Genomic DNA, 18,446 nt, shown 5'->3' on the forward strand with positions numbered 1-18,446 from the left:
AATTTTTTGGAAGAATTTAGTTACTAGTATCTAATGTAATTGTCATTGATGGGATGCAAACTTTTAGTAAATAGTGTCACATATGTTTTAGCCATGATGGACTGCATAAAACATACAATTACATGAAAACACATTTTGCCAACATAAGTCATAAAACATATATTTCTGAAACTTTGTGAGCATTGCCCTCTACAGAAAAAGACACGTTCTGGCCTATTTATTGTTGCTTTTTATGCATTGGTGAATTTAAATGTATAATTTACTTCATTAAGATTTATCTTAAATTTTGTACAAGTTAAACCCATTTTTAAGCAATATTTTGTACAGGTTAAAACATGTATGAGGTACTTTTGTACAGGTTATAACTTGTATTTTTGCATTATACAAGTTATAACATGTACAATATTTGTGTACATGTTATAACCTGTACAAAATTACAACTTGTACACGACATATATATATATATAGGTATATAAAGGTAGTGAAATAGCCATAATGATGACATCTATTAATTTATAATATATGAGCTTAGTAGAAATGCCATGCTATATTTATATTTTTTCTATTTTAAGTATCATATTACTTAGAAATATTGTAAACAGCATTTATAAGAAAAGTATTACTGTATTTATACTGGGAACAGTATATCTAACCTGGGAACAGTATATCTATATGTTCCTGATTTATATAATATAAGTTTGCATTTATATAATATAAGTTGATTGGCATTTATAAGATAAATATACCTTTTGTATTTTGATATTTCCTGGGCTATTTTCTATATCACTAATTTGATTTTAAACATTATACACAGATGATGACAGAAAAATGCAACATAACAATAAAAAAAAAAAAAGACAATATACATGTATCAAAATAACATTTCTCTGTGGCTAAGGGAAGCAACTCATATTGATATGTTACATACACTTTCATATGAAAAACATCCACTTTTTATCCTTTCATTTATGATATATTCTGAAATTGATTTGATATTCGAAACAATTTGTGCAAACAGCAGCTAGTACTGAACACATACCGAAAATTTATATGCATACTTTAATTGAATTCATCATCTAAATTATTTTTGCTCTTGATTTTAAGGGAAGCAATTTCAGCTTAAAATGTTTTCAAATTATACATATTTATATTATTACAGATCTATTTTAAATGAGAATTTCACAATTAACATATTAAAACCACCACTTATGCAATGATGTAAAAGAACAAACACTAAAAAAGAGAGAAATAATTTTATAAAAACTTAAAACAACCTCAGATCTCAGAATGAATAATCGAGTTAATATATATTCTTTGTATGTTTATAATCTTGTATGAATATTGTTAGTGCTTCATAAGCCTCTAAAGGCTGGCCGATATGGTATACTATTGCTAATGTATTGAAATGTAATTGTAATTTTATGTATATTGTATCAGGTTGCACTTTAAACAAAATAAAATCTAATCTATAGGTATGCCATTTGATTTATGAAGTGCCTGTATTTTACTTTAAGCTCGGCCTTCATATAGTGCTGTCGTATATTGCGTTAACCGAACATCGATGGATACTCAGTTAAGTGCGACAGTTCGACCATCTTCTACGTAGACCAAGCACACAATACAACACGGTTATACCCAGTAATGGAGCTACTGCAACTTCGAAACGTTCCTTTTAAGTTTGTAATTTAGGCTTCACATTTCGCTTATTAAACAATCCTCCAAACGTTCGCTTCTTAATATTGCGACTGAAATCACAGACCCACAAATTTTGAATTAGCTTCCGTTACAGACGTGTAAACAGAAAATAAACATTTTCAAAATATATGTAGATGACCAAAAACATGTAATCGCCTTAGACTATTTATAATAAAATTACTTTATCATGTTAAATGTTACAATTACCTTGGCAATGTTTAGAAGTGCATGTTCGAGTGTCTCTAGCCGCTGTTCCATAACATGTTTGTTTTCTGTTATGTTGTTGTCTAGATCTATATTGTGTACCATTTCCACAGGAAACACTTTTGCAATCTGTCCAGGATGACCATTGGTCCCATTCGCATACTAGTGGTCTATTGAACACTAAGATAAGGAGTAGGAAAGTTTGTATTAGTATATGAACCATCATTTGTATACACGTACATTTAAATAGGTTACACGCATACATTTGGAGTAAATTGTAGTCATTTCGCGTCTTTAATGTTTCATACCCCTATGTAGTACCCTGGAAAAACATTTTAGTTCCCTGTGCATTTCGAACTTTGACCATTGCGTATCCCATTGAACATTGATATGTATATATACCGTTTTATACCTCATGGAAGATGTATGTGTAGGCCATGTACCCAATTTAAGATTCATATCTATACCATACCGTACGATTTATTTGAACAACTGTTAATAAATATCAAACAGTTGCAGATTATTAATCCTATGATCCTCAATTTACGTCATATGTTTATATTTGAAAAATTAATTATGCATAATAATGCAAACAAAAAGTGTAAGTCTAAGTTTACAAGTTTCAAAGTACTGCTTAATCAAAACCAAACATCGGTCTTTATAATAGATGATGTGTTATTCAACACTACAATTAGAAATTAGTATTATATAAGAGTAGTCTATCAATTGATAAATATATATTAGGAGCCTACTGCCAGTGCTATTTATGATATTGTTATATTAAATTTTGGATTTGCGTGCATTATTTACGTTCTACTTTAAATTAACAGTAGTTGCTATAAAAAGGATTCTGACGTAAAGAAACTTTACTGAAATTCGTTTTTTTTTTTTGTGATGTGCATGCTCGTCTACTCCTAATACACAATTCAAAAGTATTGTTCTGGCAGTGTATTTGACGTACGGTTGATACGAGTAACATTGAATATAATGTAATACATTTATAGTTATATAGGGAATAAAACTTTAGTGAAGTGATATATGTAAGTCATACAACCAATTGTGACACGCGAGTCTTGAGTAGAGTATGTAATAAGATCTCCCCACCTTTTCGTGGAAAGACCTTTAGATTTTGTTCTGATTATTATTATTATTAGGTCTTTCCATCTTTCCTCCGTGAAAAGACGTATTGATTTCGTTTTGAGTATATATTTTTTTCTTCCGCCTATTTTTTTTTTTAATTAGTATTGATGTTTCAAAAGATTTCGCTTAGATATTTAAAATATGATATCATATAGTTTATACGCTTTAAAAATTGACAAAGGCGTAACCAAATACTTTACGTTGTAAGAGTTATTTCTTGTGGCGACTACCCCTTCGCAACCATAAAAGATTACGACGAATTTCTTTAACCAAATTGCTCGTTTCATCTTTAGAATTAGGATTATAATTTTAACCAAAGCTATCTGGAGACTCCATTTGATAGTTATTCCCCTAATGTATTTGATATAAGTGAAATGCGTTCCTTCCTCCGACTACATGTGCATAAGTTTTATAATATAGATTTTGAAAAATAATATTTCCAGAGATATCAATTTAAAGTATCACAAATATCCAATGTGTTCTTGATTACAAGAACCCAAACATTTTGAACAATGTTGCTCAAGCATATTGTAACTTTTTTTAATGTATTGTTGCATCGATAGGCGACATTCAAAATCACTTTTTCAAAGTTTCAATAATCCATCTCTAGCATAATAACTATCGATAAAACAATTTAAGGGCTGACCATTAACAACATATTTAATAAAATTGAGAATTGAAAGGGGGATATGTCAAAGAAACAACAACCCGACAAAAGAGTAGATAACAGCCGAAGGCTACCTTTCGGTCTTCAATCGTCCAAAATTCTAGACTTTTGTTGTTATAATTTGTTCTTTAATTTCGTTCGTCATTTGGCCTGCTTAGCTTAATTCCAGGGTCATATATGGGTCTTTTGACCTAACGCGCATTTGTTGTACATACTTTTAACTTGTTTGATAGATTAAGATATTGAATTGTCTTTCAAATATCACTACAATGTCTTTTTGAAATTTGGTCTTGAACATGTCACTAGCTTTGTCTGGAACAAATATTACCTCACTCGAAACACACAAATAGAACTATTAAATGTTAATAACTAAGTTTGACCTGAAGTCATTTCCGATCATATAATTGACAAGTTTATGAAAGTCAAGAAAAACCTAATTTCATCTTCCTGTCCCATTTATGTCTGATGTCAGAGTATATCATATATCTTGTGATAGATGTTTGACTTTTCTACAGATCCCATGTAAAAACGCAGCTATTCATGAACCATGGCCCATGATGACAATGAAGCAGATCGAATATCTCCTAGTAGAATACTGACAGTAATAAATGACGATGTATGCTTTCAACAAAAGAGAAAAACAGCCATATCCAAAAATTAATGTATCGTAGAAATTATGTAATTCTGGGTAATAAATATATTTTGAATAATCTTTATAATCCCTGGATGGATCACCAGCGGGTACGTGATCACATTGAGACCGGGACCGCGTGGTTAGATAATCGACCAGGGTTGCGTTCAATATAGTAGCAGCTACGTAGTGCTACGTAGATTTTGACTGTTGAACGTGAAGCTATAGACTAGCTGCTACAAAGATATTGATAGAAGCTACGTAGCCCCTTCGTAGCTGCTACGATATTGAACTCAACCCAGGTTAAACAACAACATAAAATAGCATTTGATGTTTCTCATAGTCGTTTCAGAGTAAAATCAAAAACTTATTCATGTCGAAGTCATAATAATGTGTCAGAGTAGGGAGGCATACATTCTTGCAGACTTTTATCTTGTGAAGTAACACTTTAAAGAGTAGAAAAGGCAAACCCAAATAAAGCGAGTCACAGTGATTAAACTGTCTAGTGACCTATTCAATATTTGTGTCGTATTTTTTTTCCATATTTTTATAAATTAATATATTCGAATGCATTTGTGAAATAAAATAGGCTTTACTGCTTTTAACGTGATTTACCATTTTTTTAGGCAAACTAAAACACTTCAAGTTCAAACTTGGATCTTTATGTTGGATATGACAAAATTTAATTCAATTCAGCATTAACTACTAGTAATTGAACAAGTATGCAACGAATATTTTTGTTGTTGACATTTGTATTATAAATACCTTGATCCGTAATATTTTGCCTGTCGGGTTCTTCAGTATTGGTCTTCGTCAACAGAAAAGCAGTGGTTCCGACGATGGCACCTACCACAAGAAGAACAAGGAAAAAACATGCCAACCATTGTCTTCGCTGATTGTCGAAAATTGTAACAATGTTACTTCTAGGGGTATTTTTAGGGGATAAAATGCCCTGAGTGAGATTCAGTTGCTTTCCATCCACATTCTCATATAATTTAGAATCATAAGAAGCCTGAGTTTGCAAGTCACTATAATAATTATCTTGCTGAACATCTGCAATTTGATTAGCATCACAAGAAATGTAATTGTAGATTATTGATGTTGGATCTGAATTAAAACAATTTTCAAACACATATTCTACGTCGTCATGACAGTTCGTGGAATCATAAATGTTCGGAGTGAGTCGACATTCAAGGGTCAAGCTTTGATAAGTTTGATTCTGTTCCTTCTTGCAATCCTCTTGTTCTATGTTTCTATTGATCGAGTTTGTATAATTGTGTTCTGTATTTTGAATGTTTTGCAAGGTATCATACCTGCAGTTTTTTTGTTTTCGAGTGCTGCTGCCTCAACGGTTCATACGTTTGATTTTCAATAGAAAGTGTTTTGGCTGAAATATCTCCATCACGGTTAGAATATGATTTGGCCATAGTATAGATGTGTATTTTCCCTTCTAATCAAAGTTTTAACTTTGTACTAATAAACAACTGTTTAAATTTCATACATAAAGCAACATTTACTCAAGATGTCGACACCGGTAACAAAACATAGGATCAGATAAGGTAGTTTTCCTTTAAATAAAGTAAATGTCGGTTAAATGTCAAATGGGAATTTCCTTGGGTCTTTTTTTACAGATAATTTAACATGAAGATGACGCATTTATCCTCTAAACGTAATTTCTTGGTAAATTTATCAAGTACATATTTTTAATTGTTACTTTTAATTGATGTGAATCATGTGACATTAAAAAATAAATTCATATATGTATTATACAATATTAAGTCTATGACACAAAATATAATTTGCTTTAAATGAGACTTAAACGTAAGTTAGGTCCAGGTTTACTTTTTGCTGGTTTAAAAACATTTCTTTTTTTGACATTGATTTAATATTGTGTTGTATACTGAATCTGAACCTAGCTCTTTATGTAGGTTTAAAGGTGTTTGCACAAAGCAATTTTACCCTTTTATAAACGAGCCCCACATTTTGCGGAAAAGCTATGTGAAATTAAATCAACCATGTACCTAATATGGTTAATACTATATTTGGTATTTAAAAAAGAGGATTTGAACCCCATTCTCTATTCAAACATAAATATGAAGGTCTCTTTACATGAAATATTTCAAAAGGCAATAAACAAGTTTCAGAATCGAAACGACTATGTGCAAATTTATCATTCGTACCCAGAAATGAAAACAACTCCCTTGACTTAATTTCCAGTGTTTATGACATCTTTAAGTAAGCAAGACGATTTGGTTAACACTTTTGAAGATATTTCCAAGAATGCATTATATTCTGAAACTGCGAATTAGAAAATCAGTTTAAGTCTTCAAAATACGAAACGATGAATTTTGAAGAAATAAGCGAATGTTTCGATGATCAATACATTAATCGGCATATACAGTAAACGAGTGTCTGTCCGTAAAGAACTTATTGGAGCTACACATTTTGCCATGTTTATTTTAAGGCATTGATTGTATATTATAAAATCCTTTTAAGTAGATTATATGCAATCTGTTTGTTTAATAAATAAAACTGTTAATGAATGAAGTAATGAGAAAGTTAAATTCTATTTTTTAGATTAAACATGTTAAAAATGTAAACGTCACTTACTACGGAATTTGCGTCGAAGATGCATTTCTGGATTTATCTTTCATCATATACACGGTTAATCCTGATAATATAACGACAATTGAACATTGAATATGACTTGTAGACTCAACAATAATGTTAGCATTTCTAATGTGACGTCACGACAAATGGCCGACCTAATTTACTTAACAAGCAAAGTAGCACAAAACAATGGACATAGAACTAAACATTCTTGAAACAGTGTTTGAGAATTATATGCCATACATTGCATCGGGCATACCTGTTTTGAGAGACCACGTGCACTTAAGGGAGAGCAAAAAGGTTGTATATTAAGATAGGTAGTCCTCAAATACAGGTTCCATGTATATAAAATGAACAACAGAGGGATCTTAAATTGTTGGTCTTTAAACACAGGTTTTTGCTTAAAATAGGTGGACTCTCAAGCAGGTTTGACTGCATATCAAAATTTCATTCATAAAATTGAGAATGGAAATATAGGACATCTGTCAAACAGACAAAAACCCAACCAGAGAGCAGAAAACAGCAGAAGGCCACCTATTGGTCTTCAAAACAGCTAGAAAATGCCTGTTTACATGTCTTTTAGATAAGCCGATTTGTCGAGAATCGGAAGTAACTATACTGTATAGAACATTATTTCAGTTTGCACTGCACGTTAACCGAACATGGAAACTTTTAAATATGAGTTGTGATGATCTTTGTTTTATTTTGCTTTAACAATTCGTCCAAACCTTTTAACGTTTCTATGAACATGATAAGGTACGATGTATTCGACCATTCAAATTACGTTCAAATAAATATTAAGAGTAACATTCAACCATTATTTTGTCTAACAAAGTACAAAGTTCCAAGGAATACATCAGCATGACTCGCAGCTATGATAAGCAATATCAAAATCAATCTTAAAAATAAAATACTGATTAATTTACGATTTACATGGCCTGGTTAAAATAGGATTGACTTTTTCCAGTTATTGTTTAAGTATAAAGAATTATCATCCACTTTACTTTAAACTTGTAGTAAGTGTTTTCAAGAAAATATATATGTTCATACTATATATTGTCTAGAACATTTTGTTAAAGTACACTGTGTGTTTAAATACATGTATGCCTACTTTTAAAGTGGGATTTGCTGGCAACTTCATGTTGATCGATCAGAAATTCTCATATTTGATTTACATGTATATCATACTAAAACTTACAATGTATCAACAAATTTTATAAAAATAAAAAAAAAACTACAAAGCATGGGCTTGATAATACTTTCATTGTTTAAATCATCGTTAATAATCATGTCGCGTAAATAAACCATTAACTTAAATCTATGTTGAAAGAATTCAGTTAGGGCTAAAACGAATGTTTATGATAATAAAAGAGAAGAAGTAGTATAATTTCAGATACAAATGATCAAATAACCACTATTGGTTACCTTTCGGCCTTCAACAATGAGCGCAGCCCATGACGTATAGCTGTAAAAGTCTTAAAATGACAATTTTTAAAAAAACCGGCTTAATGTATTTGTAAAATAATGAACGAAAATCAAACGTGTTTCATAGCAAACAACAACCACTTAATAACAGACTTATGACTTGGGAAAGGTAAATGCATAATAAGAGGGATCAGAACTTATTAAACATCATAAAAAAGAAGATAATGTATGATTTCAAAATAGACAACTGTCCACAAAAGACCAAAATGACACAGACATTAACAACTATAGATCAACGTACGGCCTTCAACAATGAGTAAAGCCCATACCGCATGTTCAGCTATAAAAGGCCCCCTTATGACAATGTAAAACAATTCAAACGTGAAAACTAACGGCCTTATTTATATAAAAATAAACGAAAAACAAACATGTAATACATACACAAACGACAACCACTGAATTAAATCATGTATCTATGACTAAATATAAATGGGTTCATCTAATATCCTATGGATGCAGTGTTAAGACATCATTAACAGTTACAATTTGTAAGAATTCTAAATAATGATAGATACCATGATACAGAGATACCATGATACAGAGATACCACGATACAGAGATATCATGATACAGAGATACCATGATACAGAGATACCATGATACAGAGATACCACGATACAGAGATATCATGATACAGAGATACCATGATACAGAGATACCATGATACAGAGATACCATGATACAGATTGTAAGTGTAACTTCGCGAGTATTCAGTATCCCAGCATCTCTGTTTCAGAGCTTTTCCCCAACAATATAGCTTGTACTTTCGTAATTTTATGAAAATATTGATAAGTTGTTACGTAAATGAGATGCTATAAAATATTTTAAATTATTTTACTATAAGGAATAAATCCTGCTATACATCGTTCTGATTCCCTGGCTACATTTTTGTGTCCTTTATGGTTTAGAAGCTGAACATCTGGATTTTAAATATGTTGACCCAATAGCAGCACTGAAGAGAAATTAATTGTCGAATGTACATTTAGTGCAGCAAACTTAGCACAGTTGAAGTAATTTTAGTTTGTGTTTGAGCTACATGTAACTTTCAAAAATACTACGGAATGATAAAATAGGGGCGACAAATATCAGAGGGAGAGTCAAACTCATAGATAGAAAATAAACTGACAACGCCATGGCTAAAAATAAGTAGACAAACAGACAAATAATACTACAGAAGACACAACATAGAAAACTACAGACTAAACAACACGAACCCTACCTAAAACTTGGGGTGATCTCAGGTGCCTCTTTTAAATAGTTCCTTTTAAAATTGTTGTACGATGATGACTGATGTACCCATAGTTTAACTATTTTATTTGATGTGTCTGTTTAGTTAACGCATCATTGTAAATATAACGGAATTTGATGAGACTGTCATTAAAGTGAGAGGGTTTGCACTCTGAAACCAGGTGTAATCCACCGTTTTCTACATTTGAAAATGCCTGTACCAAGTCAGGAATATGACAGTTCTTGTCCATTCGTTTTTTATGCGCTTTGTTATTTGATTTTACCATGTGATTAAGGACTTTCCGAATTGATTTTCCTCTCAGTTCAGTATTTTCGTAATTTTACTTTTTTTTCGGAAGGGTAAGCAGATCTTGCTCCAAATTTGCACCCGTAGTGTTGATAAAATGATATTTCACTATAATAATGAATATTGACAAGACTCTACTCCATAGAGTGATTTTAAAATTGGTCATACAGAAATGAATCATGAAGTTTGAATATCGTGCTTGCTTTATCAATGTATAAGAAAAACAAACGACGTCACAGCCAAAAGAGCAAGCAACAGAATGTGAAGACTTTGTTACTTTTGAAAATAATGTATAAAAAATCATTAAAGCGATTTATTTGTTCTGTATGTGAATGTCTCAAGACACGAGCGTGTCAATCAGTGTATGTCATTCATTGCTGCTTATCCATATGTTCTTTCAACGTTTATTTGTTTATACATGAATCTAGGTGTAAGTATTAAAGTTTGTTTTAAATTTGTTAATTTTGTATCTGACGATGCGGTTTTTTCACCTTGCAGTGTTCGAAAAACCAAGGATTTTCTTATCCCAGGAATACAAAACCTTAGCCGTATTTGGCACAACGTTTTGGAATTTTTGGTTTTCAAATTTCTCCAAATTTGTACTTGGCTTTATTACTATTTTAATCTAAACTTCACTGATGAGATTTATGTAGACGAAACGCGCGTCTTGCGTATTAAATCAACATCCTTTTACCTTTATAACTAATAAGACGTCATTTTGTTCTTTGTAGGAGATTTATGTCATTGGCACTCATACCACATCTTCCTATATCTATGTTTGTTGAGTTGTTGCAATAAATTTTAAGTTTGAATTTTGAATCTGTGGGATGCTGGTTAAAAGATACTTGATGAAACATTGATTAGTTTGATATTTCTTCTTTTGATATGAACAAATGAAGATCATCAATTAAAATATATGTAAATTTTCGGAATGAGTAATCAATAAGGATGTCCCTGTCTATGCGTACAAAACGTAAAATTACAAATAAAACGAACTCAAAGGAAATGTAAAATGGAAAGTCTCTGATCAAGTGGCTAAATTGGAAGCTCAAACACATCAAACGAATGGAAAACAACCGTCATATTCCTGACTTATTACAGACATTTGCATATGTAGAAAATAGTGACGTAAACCTAGTTTTATTGCTAGTAAAACCCCTAGCTTGTATGACAGTGGCATACGATTCCATTGTATTGAGAACAATGTATGAACAAAACAAATGTACATACATGGAATAGGTGAAAATCTCCGAAATAAAGATACGACAATCAAACATTGTGTTTTTATCATTAATATTATCACTATGGCAAACAAAGAAAAACAAAATAGCATATACACAAAGCCCATGATCAAACATGAATGGCAAGAATTAAAACAATACATATTTTATATGTGTTTAAAAGAGGGACGAAAGATACCAGAGGGAAAGTCAAATTCATAAATCGAAAATGAACTTAACCTATTTCTATCTTTCTATAAATCTATCAATTTATTTATCTATCTATGTATACATGCTATACATAAAATTACTAATCTATATAACTATTGTTCTATACATTTATCTACTGTTTACGTTTATTTATTGTCTCTTTCCTTTATGTAAACAAGGGTTAAAAAAACGGTTTAAAATTCGAACTGTTCTTGTGTTACATCTCTACTCTCCAATATCCCGAGGAGAACATTTACTTTTGGTATGTTATGAACTCCGAATACTGGACAAAGTTCTTTGTTCGAGTAAACGTTTTCAAACGAAATAACAGTTTGTTGTGAATTTGAAATTTTCAAAGAAAACTTATTGTTCTGCCTGTCTATAAGTAACTCAAAAATACCATTACTCTGCAACCCTACACTATTCCCACTGAAAACATCATTCGTTTTAAGTGTTCTTAGATGTTTTGCTCTCAAACAAATTTTGTTTGAAGATCCACATCTAGCAAGTGCAAATGACCAACCCTTTTGCTGTACATTTCCAACAAAATCAGATCGATCAATCTCGTCTCTCTGTGAAAGACCTACTTCTAAAATAAGATTAGTGGCCGACAAAACAGTTTTCAAAGTATAGTTATATGATACACGGTAATAAATTTTCCTTCCGTTTCCAAAACACTGGTCTGCAATTACTCCACTATACCTTTGTAGTGCACCACTACCAGGGGACCCTTTGGGTGTTTGACTTGACCGTTGGCTGCTCAGAATTGTATTGTCTCTTGATAAATATCGGTTCGCATTTAGAGTTGATGGGTCGAAAGTCATGTCCAGTAATATTCGTCTACCTAGGATAGAAAATATATACACTAAAATTAGTGTTATTATCTTTTGAACATTCATATCTCATTATTAGAATATTTTGTATAAGACCTTAATTCTATGATAATGTACTGTAGACTTATTAAAATTTGTTGGATACTAATATTCGTGGGTACAGGGGAACCATGAATCTAAATATTAAACGAAATGTCTAAAGGAATGTATGGAGACATTGCCAAAACAACAAAATTAAATATCAACTAAAATATAAGTTTTCCTCAAGCCACGAAAATTGGTACCCACGAAAAAAAATCTACAGTATGAAAACATTTCATCCTTACAACTTCTTCAGATGTTGTTTCAGATCAGAAATGTATATGTGAATTTACTGAATGAGAAAAAAGTAATTCGAAAAAAATAACCACCACTGTTGATTCTTATTAACTTTGATGTCACAGATTCACACGATAAAAAATAACAATGCATCGACGCAGAAAAAAAACCCACTATACCGTGCATTTGTTTCTACAGCAAAATCTTGAGTAATTATCATGGACAAAATATAAATACAGCAGGGTTTTGTCGAAGGCCAAACTGTTTTTTGGGATCATTTATTGTCATGTCGGCGTCACAAAATCAGCGGTCAGCAGACACGTTTTCCTTTTACAATAAATACCTGAGTTTGATCTGCTTCACTTCTAGAAAAGTAGGTTGATATGAAAGGACACGGAAGAAAAATATAAAAAAGACAAATTTACAGACTTTGTTTTCCCTTCCCAGGATCAAACCTCTTTACCTCAAAATGAAGCTGTTGATGCAAGCTGACGGATGCAAAACGATAGCATTCCGTTATTGCTTGAAAATGTATAAAATTTAATTTTGAAATGGAACGAAACGAAAAATGCATAAAAGTCATTCAACTGTTTTGGAATATTTTGTCAAAATCTATTGAGCATTCTTAAAAACATTTATATCTGTAACATTATATCAGATACACAACGGATGTGGAGGAGTCATAACGAGTTGCAGCTTTTTGTGACGCCCGTTCGAACAAATTGCTGTTCTAGTCTATATTTCTGTTCGGCTTTTCGTGATAGTGTATATAGTAATAAATCACCGAACGATTCTCTATATCTATGTTCTTGCCCTTCTTACTCAGGTTTTTCATAGCTATATGTATATCTTTTAAATTTATAGTATTTATAATCAAATAAATCTTATTAACATGTACCTTTGCAAGGGTTATTAGTGCATGTTCTTGTGTTGTTATTAACTTTATCATTACATGTTCCATTTTGTTGTCTTTCTCTATATTGTGTACCATTTCCACATGAAACACTGCATTCTGACCAGGAAGACCACGTCTCCCACTCGCATACCGATATGTTATCAAACACTACAATTAAACATGTTTCTCATGATATAAAGAGGAATTCTATATAATTATATTTGATTAATATTACAATGAACATTTTAATCAAGATATTATAATAAATATATTTCAATTTTTAATAGTTGTTTTATTTAAAACCTATGACACATAAAAAAAAACGGATACTAGTATACATATATAGACCTATTAAATATTAAAGATCACTATAATTGTAGATGTTGGCTTTTCCAGTGATCAACAATGAGTTCCATCAATTGATTCGTGTACATTGTTTTTGACTTTTCATATCCTATCAACAAATGTACCATATAAATCAGCTGTTGACAAAACCTCGTATTTTTCGAACTACTTAAGACTATCTACCTAAGAATATATAACCTTATGCTGTAATTGGCAAAACTTTCCTAAATTTCAGGTCATCGATGCTGAACCTCGTACTTTATTTTGCCTCTTCATTGCTTTTTTTAGCGCGTCACTGATGTGTCTTTTAATGGACGAAACATGCATATATATAATATAAGATGTTTAGCCTAGAATCTATGACGAGCTTATCTATTTAATGATTCTATCGAAAATATTAAAGAAATAAAACTATTTGTTTTGACATGATTAAACATGATCATACATTAAGATCCCTCATCTTTTATCACTTAGAAAGAAAAAAAAAATTGCGCGCAAGACTAATATAGATTATATCAAATAAAAGCAATCACCAAAATCAGTATAACATATAAAATTCTTTATGAACATTAGTTCATGTTAGGTGAGTTTTTCATCTTTCATTATACCATCAATCTTTGCTTCTTATTTAATAACCTAAAGTCATGAATGGAGGTTCATATGTGGTGGTATACATCTAAATAATGTATCTTATGACTGACTAGAAGTCTAAGAGCATTAAGGACCATATTTCTAATTTTTTTTAGTAAGACACTCACCTATCTTAAAGATAATTTACATATTTTTGAGAGAAATTATTTTTCCTCAAGTGAAATATTGTGTGGTAATTAACAAATAGAATAACTACCTTGTGCCTGAATGTTGTACTTTTCTAGATCTTTAGAAATTTTAGAATTGGTTTTCAGGAACATAAAAACGGCCACACTAGCTATGGCACCTCCCAAAAGGAAACCAATAACGAAACACGCACATCTCTTTCCTCGCTGATTTGCGAAAGTTGCTTGCCTTTTATCACTGATAGGTAACAATTTATTTGGTAAAGTGTTTTGAGTTAAGTTCAGTTGTTTTCCATCTGTAATCTCATATAAGTCAGAGCTACGAGAATTCTGTTTTTGTAATTCGCTATAATGATCATCTTGTTTAATATCTGTTGTGGTAGCATAACAATAAGTGTTTTGATTATAGCATAATCTCGATTTCGGCGCGGAATTCACAAAATGTTTAGATACATATGCTGCGTCTGTATGTGTTGAATCGTAAATATTTTGATTAATACCACGTTGATAAGTAAATCTTTCATACGTTTGATTGTGTTCCATGTTACAATCCCCTTGTTCTCCGTTTCCACTGAGTTTGTTTTGATGATTTTTTCCAGCATTTTGAACGTTTTGCAAGGTATCATACCTGCCATTCGATATTGGCAAATGAATTGGTTTTAAAGGCTCATACGTGTGACTTTCATCGAAAACTGTTTTTGGTGAACAAAGATTATTTCTATCACGATCAGAATGTGATTTTGCCATCACGTACACGTTTCCCTTCAGAATTTGATCTGATAATCATATATTTTTTGATTTTCAAAACATATAAATTCAAATGACACTTCGAACAACTTAACTCAGTATTTTTTCTTTAAACAGGAAGATTCACTTCACACTCAGGAAAACAAATATACATCTAGAAAGTAGTTTTCTATTTAAATAGGACATTTCAATTTTCATAGGATATTTACAGATTACGTGACATGTTATTGTTAATGGACAATGAAAGTCCAATGTTATTCAAGATTATATATAGAATAGAATAGAATAGTTTCATTCACCAAATTAGGAACACAGCAGGGCATGTGGCTTACAAACATAATTATTATTAAGAAGAACATATGCAATAAACAAACAATAGATATGTACCATGTGTAATGAAAAATATATATATAAATATATACTACAGGAAATACACACAACAAAATAGCAATATATAATAATCTAATTAATAGTGTTGACATTGACGGTAGTGTATTTTCACTATAAAAAGACAAGGAAGAAGCATGGGAAGTTTGTGCGGAGAAATCTTATAATAAAAAAAAATTAAAAACAATCCTCTGAATTTCATGGGCTTATTGAAAAAAAAAACCGAAAATACTCAAAGAACTTTTTATAGAAATTTAAGAAAATTTTATTACACGACTGCTTGTCTTGGATATTCGTGAAAAGGAAACATATTTGTTTTCTAACATTTTTGTTTACTCGAAATAGAAGAGGAGCATATCCCACTTTAATTATCAGATGTATCAAATACTTTGAAAAGTACTTTCTACTTTTTTCGTAGCACTACAACTTGTTTTTTTTTTAACTTGTCGTCTCATGATCAGAATGATATGTGACGGATAATGGGATGTCTTCACCCATGGTGCATTGTTTTTGTTAAAAGAAAAAGTCAGAATGTTTTTTAAAATGTGATCAGCTTTACAATGACATCGACTTTAAAATATAATTCAATTACTGATTTTATGATCTAAATATCATTCAAAGATTAGACCGTAGGTTTTCCCGTTTGAATGGTTTTACACTTGTAATTTTGGGACCCTTTATAGCTTGTTGTGAGCCAATGCTCCGTTTTGAAGGCTGTACATTTACATATGATGGTTTACTTTTATAAATTTGTATTTGGATGGAGAGTTGTCTCATTGGCACTCACACCACATCCTCCTATATCTATTGAATATTTCCAATAGAAGGAAATTAAACGTCATCATTACTAAAAAGTACATACTTTCACTCTTTAAATTTAAGGGTCAATCATTACAGAAACTATGCATATACAAAGGATGATTTGAAGGGTTTTCTTGTCATATTAAATAAGATTTACTTTTTTCAATTTCACAAGCATATAAAATGGATACGGTTTACTGGAAAGATACACCTTTTGTATCGGTTGTACTTAAGTTGCTTTGCTCTATCAGATATACAAGAAACATATAAGCTACACGAGTCTTAACAAAAAGGCGAATTCAATGACATAAAAAAAAAGATAACGGTGAATTATTTTCAAGTTTGAGTGCCTGCTATGTTAGATCTCAATGTGTCTCTCATGATTTTAAGTGCTTTTTCAAAAAGAATACTTCAAATTATATTGATTGTAGAATTTGTCCTCAATTGTATAAAGCATTTGAATTTCCGTTTATCTTATTATCATTTTTCTGTTTTAAATCAAGTATCAAGGTCCAGTCATATTGCTTAAAATTAGTTTTATTTACGTAACAAGAAAATCCTCACAGCTAAGTGCAGAGGTTAGTAATAACAACCCACGGTAAGTATTTATAGGTTTCAAGATGAATTTTATAACTTGTTACATCCTTGGAATACGATAACATCGTCAAACGATAGATATACCATTTGTTGCTTTTCAAGTATGTGAACTTTTTAATGGTACAATAATATCATCTGTTAGGGGGAGTTGATATCTCATAAAATACGTTTGAACCCACAGCATTTTTGTATGTTAGTTTAAACCTATTTATTTATAGTGGACTAGGAAACAAGTTATTGCAACTTGCATTAATCTCTCTCCACATTTTTGAAGCTCCCCTTAGTCAGGAGCCTCACCCATTTGTTAGTCTTGTAAGTATTCATTTATATGATTAGGAGTTTAGTATAACGTGTATTTTCACTGAACTAGAACACATTTTTATCTAAGTGCCAGCTGCGATCTGCTGGTTTGGTAATTTCTCGCTGCATTGACGAGCCATTAGAAGCCTTCGGCTGTTATCTATTCTTTATTCGGGTTGTTGTATCTTTGACATATTCCCATTTCCGTTCTCATCTTTATCAACTTATATTCTACAAAATTCTTTTTCTCAAACAATAAACATACATTATAAAATACGTAAGCGTCTATTGAAAACGATCGTCTTATAATTAATATATTCTCCATACAGTAGATTTAATCTTTAGCATACATATGGTGTGTCAACTAAAACTGACATGATTGAACATTGTAGATTAAAGGCGAGATATGATTTCATGTTGTTTTGCGTTTTGAAATCAAATTGACCGATTGTGTTAAAACTGAAGAGCATCCGATACAGTTTTTCGATATAATGTCATTTTTATAGTTTTGAAATATGTTGTAGGACTTGGCGGGTTATAAAATAAAACAATAAATAAAACATAGGTCACCGTGCTCGTTTTCGAGAAAATTGAGGCTGAAAAATTGGTGATTTAAGCAATTTTGTAAAAAGGGTAGGCAATGTTATAAAAGTTTTGGAGCATATATTCTTCGTCATAAATTATTAAGATCGGGTTCAATTTGAAGCTGTGATAAGTGAGAATAAGTAGAAAAAATAATCCCTAAACGAATGAATATACAATTGTTCAAGCCTTGCTTGACCTTGAGGACCAGATGCTCAAAGTGATATTTTTTTAATCCAAAAAGTATGGAAATAAAGTGTTTCTTAAATGTCTTGTACATGTACATGTATACAAATTTTTTTTACCAAGGCGAGACGCATTGCGGGGTACATAAAATATCGCACGTTCATTACTCTGTCTGTCCATACAGTCCTTATGGTTAATTAGATTTTTCAAGTGTACAATTTTTTTCAAATTTCTATTAAACTGATATCGTATGGACACGTTCGAAAACGAGTGCATATCAACT

General features: G+C 31.2%; 1 protein-coding gene across 1 annotated transcript; it reads right to left on the reverse strand.

The window, feature by feature from the left end:
* Positions 1–11,269: 11,269 nt before the first annotated feature.
* Positions 11,270–15,439, reverse strand: LOC134724913 (uncharacterized). The gene is made up of 3 exons (XM_063588270.1): positions 14,635–15,439; positions 13,446–13,610; positions 11,270–12,240 (listed from the first exon to the last, which is right to left on the reverse strand). The coding sequence occupies exons 1-3, from the start codon at positions 15,308–15,310 to the stop codon at positions 11,591–11,593; spliced, it is 1,491 nt and encodes a 496-aa protein (XP_063444340.1). The 5' UTR covers positions 15,311–15,439; the 3' UTR covers positions 11,270–11,590.
* Positions 15,440–18,446: the final 3,007 nt, after the last annotated feature.

This window comes from Mytilus trossulus, chromosome 7 (assembly GCF_036588685.1).
Source record: "Mytilus trossulus isolate FHL-02 chromosome 7, PNRI_Mtr1.1.1.hap1, whole genome shotgun sequence".
NCBI classification, from domain to species: Eukaryota; Metazoa; Mollusca; class Bivalvia; order Mytilida; family Mytilidae; genus Mytilus; species Mytilus trossulus.

Bases quoted from the DNA above. Each gene is read 5' to 3' on its own strand.
- LOC134724913 (XM_063588270.1), bottom strand. From the start codon at position 15,310: ATGGCAAAATCACATTCTGATCGTGATAGAAATAATCTTTGTTCACCA. The intron at 13,611-14,634 runs GTAGTTATTCTA...GTTTAATTGTAG, and splicing joins GTACAACATTCAGGCACAAG to TGTTTGATAACATATCGGTA. The intron at 12,241-13,445 runs GTACATGTTAAT...TTTCTATCCTAG, and splicing joins CACTAATAACCCTTGCAAAG to GTAGACGAATATTACTGGAC.